Source organism: Malus sylvestris, chromosome 15 (genome assembly GCF_916048215.2).
Source record: "Malus sylvestris chromosome 15, drMalSylv7.2, whole genome shotgun sequence".
Taxonomy (NCBI): domain Eukaryota; kingdom Viridiplantae; phylum Streptophyta; class Magnoliopsida; order Rosales; family Rosaceae; genus Malus; species Malus sylvestris.
The window spans coordinates 12,808,652-12,816,208 of NC_062274.1; the positions used below are offsets into that span (position 1 = coordinate 12,808,652).

The 7,557-nt window shown below is 39.8% G+C and overlaps 1 protein-coding gene across 3 annotated transcripts; it reads left to right on the forward strand.

Annotated features, from left to right (window-relative positions):
• Positions 1-217: 217 nt before the first annotated feature.
• Positions 218-6,656, forward strand: LOC126603410 (uncharacterized). 3 transcript variants are annotated; one of them, XM_050270242.1, is made up of 5 exons: positions 218-638; positions 921-1,213; positions 1,308-1,389; positions 1,530-1,573; positions 5,491-6,656. In XM_050270242.1, exons 1-5 carry the CDS (start codon positions 313-315, stop codon positions 6,507-6,509), a joined length of 1,764 nt encoding a protein of 587 aa, XP_050126199.1. In that variant the 5' UTR covers positions 218-312; the 3' UTR covers positions 6,510-6,656. The 3 variants fall into 3 exon arrangements, with proteins under 3 accessions (XP_050126199.1, XP_050126197.1, XP_050126198.1); XM_050270240.1 differs by lacking the exons at positions 218-638; positions 921-1,213; positions 1,308-1,389; positions 1,530-1,573 and adding an exon at positions 3,957-4,120 and having other exon boundaries at positions 5,314-6,656; XM_050270241.1 differs by lacking the exons at positions 218-638; positions 921-1,213; positions 1,308-1,389; positions 1,530-1,573 and adding an exon at positions 4,228-4,975 and having other exon boundaries at positions 5,314-6,656.
• The last annotated feature ends 901 nt before the right edge of the window (positions 6,657-7,557 follow it).

A 7,557-nucleotide genomic window follows, 5' to 3' on the forward strand; every position in this document is an offset into this window, starting at 1 on the left:
TCTATCTCTGAATATAGTGTTGGGGGTTCAGAAAGCAATGAGGGGCAAGTGGGTCGGCTAAAAGTGGAGCATTGATACGGACAATCTTAGCCAATGTTCCCTGCACTCCTTGTCCCATCCCCGCCCTTCACCGCCTTCTTGTCCCCCCATCCCTGCCTAATTAGTCCCTCCACAATCCCATTCACTCCCTCCCTCACTCCGTATATATATTAAAGCAAGAAACCCAGACCCCTTGAACCCCAGACTCTCTCTCTATAACTCATAATTTATTGGTAATCTTTTGTTTGTTCTTGTTGGATTGGATTACATGATATGGAGCTTCAACTTGGTCTCGCTCTTCCAAGCACTCCTCCTCCTCCTTCTCCGCCAATCAAGGGCTTCGACTTGAACAGCTTTGTTTACGAAGCTAGGGTTTGTGGTAGTATTAATGACAACTACAAGAAACGCAGCTTTGCGCAAGCTTTTGATGATGGCGAGCACGACAAGACTAGTTCTACTACTAGTGCAACGGCCGTGCCTCGAACGCTGCCTTTGTTGCTTTGGAACAAGCAATCTAACAACGACGGTGACGAGGAGGAGGACGACAACAACCCTAATAAACGCCAACACTGCAACTCCCGCTTTACCGTTGTCATCAAGTAATAATCTATATATCTTTCTTCAATGTCAGCTTCTCTCTCTAATTCAAAGTTTTCATCTTTACAAAATGATATATATTTTAAATAACTTTAATTTAAAAATTAAAAATTCGAGCTTTAAGTGTGAGAGTCAAGGACAGTTGATCAAGTGTCTCTTGATCAACTGACTCGCACATTTATTTTTTTAATTAATCTCCAGTTTTGATATAAAAAAAAAATTGTTCAAAAAAGGTTCATAACCATAAATTAATAATTTGGTCCATGTTATTTGGTTTGGTATAGAAATGATGGAGATGGATTGGTGGGGTGGCCGCCCATTAAGTCATGGAGAAAGGAGATTTGCTTCCACCACCACCACAACAACCGTGGTGGTGGTAATGGAACGGTGAGAAATATTAACGGCTGTGGTGGCGGTGGCAGATCAGGTTCATCATCAAACTCAAACCAGTACTACAACAATTCTACATTCGTTAAGGTGAAAATGGAGGGAGTGGGAATAGCAAGAAAGATTGACTTGAGCCTCCACCAATCTTTCCAGACACTCACAGACACCTTGATGGACATGTTTGACAAATGTAAGTACTTCAGAGCGCCACGCATGATTGACGTGTCACTATTTTCGGGTTTAAGTTTTAACAATTTCCACGTGTGGAATTCTTTGCGAAACAGGTCAGATGGATTCGAACAACTATAAGCTCACTTATCAAGACAGAGAGGGAGACTGGCTATTAGCTCAAGATGTTCCTTGGAGGTTCGATTAATCAACTAATTAAACAATATTTATTTAAGTATTATACATTGATGAGATTATTTAACGTATAGGGTTTTGTAACTTCTGTTCAACTAGCCAGTGATTAAGAAACTGATCATGTTTTAATTTTGGTTATGCAGAAGTTTCATCCGGTCGGTGCAGCGTCTGAACTTGCTTAAGAGAAGTGATTAATGGGAGTGACAGGAGCATTGTCAATGGGTCATCGAGATTTGACTAAACAATTTGCTCTAGCTAGTTTTAATAGGCCCATGAGACCTGTTGCAGATGATTTTTTGAACGACTGCTATGTATAATAATATGGAATTATAATATAGAACATCCTAATCAGTTCAGTTGTATAACATATGAATCACCTAAAATTTCCCCAACAATAGTAAAATTAATGTTTTATATCTTATAGCTAAATGTCCATATAACTTACATATTTTTTCTTATACGAACAATGTTAGAGAAAGGGAATTGAACACGCACTTTAAACTTAAAAAAATATGTTCTAAATCATTTGAGTTACATGACTATGACTAGAGGTGGGCAAACGGGTAGAGGACCTGAGGGTCGGGGCAGGTAATCACAGTTCGGGACGGGTTCAATTTTTTTTAAGGACAAACGGGCCGAGGTGGGTCCAAATCTTTAGACCCACAGGGCCCCGGACCGGCCCGTTTTTATAATGCTATGGATGGCACTGCTGGGGAATAGAAATTGGGCCTGTTTCTACTTCGATTTCAAACCGGCCCGTTTCTATAACTATACAAAATGAAACCATCCCAGGCTTCCAGAGTCTTCTCCCTTCTTCAATTTCAAATCGAAACCCACCACTCACTCTCTGCAAGTCCAGCAAACTTCTTCATGTCTCTCCTTTCTCTCTCACCCCTAATTCAAACATCATCAAACTTCTTCAGATCCCTCCATTTCTGACCGTGATATGCTCTGTCTCTCCCTTGATTTTATCGAACTCACTCAGATGGACGAAGATGGGGCATGGGTCCAAATCAAAGAAGACGGCCGGACAGCAGAAAGAGAGGGGGGACTGAAAGGGGTGGAGCTGAGAGATTGAGTTGGCAAGAACAGAAGTACTGAACGTGTACAAAGCTTTGCTATGAGCGACACGGAAGTCGTTCACCGAACACGTGACGATGCTGAACGGCGCGGCGACGAAGGTCCGCAAGAGGTTTGAAGAGAGCAGGCACGTGACTTCAGACACGGAGATTCAGAGTCTCCTAGAATAGGCAGGCGAGGCCTCCTATTTCATCAGCAAAATGATCGTCCAGGGCAAGCTCAATTGTCGCTAGGCATTTGGGTTTTGTGTCAAACGAATACATTGTGAAACCCTGAATTTCACTGTTATATTATACGTATTGATATTATTGAGATTTTATATTTTTCTGAAAATTAATTATTTAAAATTCGTGGGTCATTCAAGATCATAAATTATATTGTTGAATAGATATCGAGATCACGAACGCAGAGGTAAAAATTGTTTGCGAGTCCGGATTATAATGGTATAATTATGAACGTTTGAAGTTGTATTGTTAAAAAAATTATAAAACATATAAAATAAAAAAAGAAAGGAGAAGAAAAGTTACTGCAGTGCCTAAAAGAAAAGAAGGAAAAAAAAAAAAGCCACGGGGGTGGCGTGAGAAAAGAAAAGTATAAGAAGGAAAAAGAAACGGGTCCGTACGACCCGTGTGTATTGCCGGCCACCCATCTTCTTTTTTCTTATGCACTCTTTTTATTTTTATTTTTTACTTTTCTAATAGTTGGTTTACATAAGTTAAAAGAGAACAGTCAAGAAACGGAGGAATGCACAAAGAGAAAACAGAACGTGAAAATCGTTACCGATCATTATACAACGCGACAGCACCTTCAATGTTCGTTTGATACTAGTTGAAATTTACCTATCAATTAGTTCTTGGCGTGAAGTTTTTTGTTTCAATATTCGAAAAGAATTGTTATTAGTATTTCAAATGGTCATCTTGCATTCTCGATTCTTCAATAAGAAAGAGCACATTGATAAACTTTTGTTTACCGGGTCAATCCACCGTTTGCAGACAAATATAAAATTTTAAAATACATTATATTAGGGTGCCGTCTTTGTGAGTGAAAAGAAGTCACTCCATTTGCGTGTTGGAAAGATCAAGAGCAAGACAATGAAAACAACTATGGGTCGTTCAGAACAAGGGCAAATGTGTCATTTCAACGCGAGTCACATCCATCTTGCGTGGGCTCCGGTAGGATATCCGTAATAAATGGAAATGCATTCTTTTCGGATTTCTTTCTCTTAATTTTCTAAATTAGAAAATCTGTATTGTTGAAAATTGATCTACCAATTACAAACAGAGACCTACTCCCCAGAAATTGGGCCGATTATTCCAAAGCTTCTTGAATCTGCCACTATTGTGAGTGCCAGCGTTCACCTACTCACCGTCTCACCTACGCTCAAACCATCTTGTTCGAAACGCACCAATGAAAAATTGCCACGTTTCTCACAACTTACACGTGTAAGTCGTTAACTCAAACTGTACGAGGTTGCATCTGTAGACGATCCCCCCCCCCTGTGATCAGGTTCTGCGCTCCTCCTATCTTCCCTCCAAGCTTGTCCCTCTCTCTCTCTCTAGGATTCTCCGCCTTCTCTTTATCTCTTACGGCGGTAATGCGCGCGCGGCGGCCAACTATTGTTCCTCACCCAGTCAGCCCCTGCAACTCCAGCAAGGTCAGATTTTGATTTCTTCTTAAATCAAGTATTTTTTTGGTGCAAGTTGGATTCTTGGTCATTAATTTCTTCCGTAATAAAGGTGGATTCTTCTTTGAATTTTAGTTTTGAGTTGAGAGTTTTGATTGAACTTTTTCTTGTTATTCGAGCGATATTCTAGTCGAATCTAATTTTACGAGAATGAGAATTCGAACTTTGGTACCTAAAGTAGCACACATATTTAGTCAACTTGGCTACGCCCTAGTCTGCAAATTTTCGTTTGACTTTTAAATTGAGTAAATTTCACATACTCAATCCATGAACGTAATTAGTAGAAAATTATCTATCTTTGCTCTTGGTGATGTTGTGCTATCTCTCTATGAATAATGGTGGGAAGAGACAATAAACTGAGTGTTTGAGGCAAGCAAAGTATGTTTGCTGCTTGCATAGATTTTTCTAGGCTTCAAATAGTGTGTAGGGTTTAGGGTGTTAACTTAAAACTCCTTGGATGAGTAAGGATGTTGAGATCCGCGGCTATAATTCCAGCAGAAAGGCCCCTTTGATTGAGTCTGCGATCACCGTACTTAGATGAATAAACTTCTTTCGGTTTTTGGTCTCCTAAATCGAAGACCCAGAAGCGAAACAAGATGAAGGAATTGCTTGCAATCTAAGTTAGATGTGCAGAATAAGATTACCCCTTGAGGCTGTTATTTCGGTTTCTTACCAGGCAGGGAATGCTCAACCTACACCTTATTAATTCCCGTCTTTTGCTATGAGCATTCTGAAAGAAAACTTCAAAACCCTTCCTAATCTCAACTTTTGGATCTTTCAAAAGCTGGTGCATTGTCCCTAACATCAACGTCGTTTCTGAAACAAGTGAGTTCTACTTGGATTCGTGATTGTTGTAGGGATCTTCTAGTTTCTCCATGCCTTTTTTTTTTTAACTTCCTATATAACAACGTTTCAAAACTATTGATTATATTTTTATTCTATGTCCATATCTGGTAAAAGCAGAGTTGCTCATTTTTCTTGTGCTTTAGTGAGAGTAAGATTAAATTGAAGCGTGACTTTACGATATGCTCCTTACCTTTCTGGCATTTGCCAAAATCCGGTTTGAAATAACTGTCATTGAATTTCTATGCCAAGTGCATTGCTGCATTTTATCAGGATGGCTTCTTATTTTAGCATCTAATCTACATATTAATTTCATGCAGGTGATCCAAGATTGTTTGAGCAATGATCATGTTGGTAGTTAAGTTGGGAAAGACATGTTAAGTATTACCCCTCTTGACCCCTCTTGATAATTATTCTTCGAGGCATGGCAATGCGATCTCCCCACTCTCCTTCCAGAAGAAGACCACCTAAGTTCTTTTGCTTGATACTGTTGATAGTTGCGCCTACATGTATTTTTGGACTCTTCACAAATTACCAGAAAATTTTGTATTTCTTCCGACCACTTTGGGACAAGCCGCCAGCCCCTTTCATACGACTCCCACACTACTACGCTGAAAATGTCACCATGGACCATCTTTGCCGCCTTCATGGCTGGTCCATACGGGATGAACCCCGCCGTGTTTTCGATGGCATCATCTTCAGCAATGAGTTGGACATGCTTGATATTAGGTGGAATGAGCTTTATCCATATGTCACAAAATTGGTAATCTTCGAGGCAAATACCACTTTTACTGGCATCCCGAAACCTCTCTATTTTGCTTCAAATCGTGGCAGATTTGCCTTTGCCGAGGATAAAATCATCCACGATGTCTTTCCTGGTGTAATTGTCCCACGAGGATCACATGCAGACCCCTTTGATCTTGAGAAAAAGCAACGTATAGCTATGAATGCTTTACTTCGGCGTGCTGGGATTTCCAATGGCGATATATTGATAATGTCAGATACTGATGAGATACCAAGCCCACATACTGTGAAATTGCTGCAGTGGTGTGACGGGATTCCACCTAAAATGCATCTCGAGCTGAAGCACTACATGTATTCGTTTGAGTTCCCGGTGGACTATAGTAGCTGGCGGGCGACAGCCCACATCTATGGCCCTCGTACCTTCTATCAGCATTCACGACAGACAAACTACTTATTTTCTGATGCAGGATGGCATTGCAGTTTTTGCTTCCGGCGGATTGAAGATTTTGTGTTTAAGATGACAGCTTACAGCCACGCGGACCGTGTGAAGCGCAGAGAATTTCTTGACCATTCAAGAATTCAGAAACTCATTTGTAGAGGAGATGATCTTTTCGACATGTTACCTGAAGAGTACTCGTTCAAGGAGTTGATCAAGAAGATGGGAGCGATACCCCGTTCGACTTCTGCGGTTCATCTTCCTTCTTACTTGTTAAAGAATGTAGACAAGTTTAGGTTCCTTCTCCCTGGAGGCTGTTTAAGGTCACAGGGTTGAAAGGTTTCGTAGGTAATACTAACTTTAAGCAATTTATTATTCTGATTTTAGCTTTCTATGTGCACCGGTAACTTGCTAGTAAAGGATACACCATTGCAAAGCAATTATTCTGATTTTAGCTTTTATAAGATCTGATTTTGTTTCTAATATTCATGTTTGGGCTGCGGAGGGTCGTTATTTGGTCATCCTTTGTGTTATTTTGGGAGTGCTTTTTTCGTTTTGAATACGCCGGTCTACTCAGTAGAACGGGAAATGAATGGTCATAATTAAATTGATGAAATACTATTTTTACTTGCTTGCCATTCTAATGGATATAAAGCCGGAATATGTCATTGTGCCAACTATTGAAAAGTTTCCCATGAAACAAGTGTAAAGGAAACCCAACTTTGCAAAAGTTATCGTGAAAGCGAAACTATCACAGAATCCATCAAGATGCATGGATGGCTAGATGGGAAAGCAAATTTCAATATCATGGTGTCTGGTACTCGAACATTGGCTCGAGTTATTTTCTCATCTCGTTCTAACGTCGTGCGCCTTTCATACTTTTATTGATAACCTTTACATTCCTCAATCTGAAAGTAGAGTATGGAGCATAAAAACATCTTGGATACACACCATGTATATGCATCATCGCGTAATTGGTCGTGTGATAAATTAAAGTCGCGTGATGATAATTGGTTGTATAGTAAAAGTAAAACAAACAATTACGTAATGAGAAAGATAAAAAAAAAATGATAATTGAACATCATCTTTCGGAAAGAGGTGGCAATTTCTATGTGGTTTGTTTGTCAAATATTTGGACTATAATAGCTGATATGAATCTACAGTCCAAACTTTGTAGTTTGCTTTTGTTTCCGAGGTCAAATAGGTCATCCCGAAACTCAAGCTTTGAAGTCTAAGAGTGCGTTTTGGGGCCACCATTTTTTTTAAAACAATATACCAATCGAAGTGTGGAAACTTTTGGGAGAGACAGGTATAACATGGCTCACTGACCTTTTCAATAGGATTTTGAAAACGAAGAAGATGCCAAATGAGTGGCGAACGAGCA

Excerpts from the sequence above, each read along its gene's own strand:
- LOC126603410 (XM_050270242.1), top strand. The coding sequence starts at position 313 with ATGGAGCTTCAACTTGGTCTCGCTCTTCCAAGCACTCCTCCTCCTCCT. Across the intron at positions 1,390-1,529 it reads GCTCAAGATGTTCCTTGGAG|AAGTTTCATCCGGTCGGTGC; the intron begins GTTCGATTAATC and ends TTGGTTATGCAG. Across the intron at positions 1,574-5,490 it reads TCTGAACTTGCTTAAGAGAA|TTGCGCCTACATGTATTTTT; the intron begins GTGATTAATGGG and ends TACTGTTGATAG.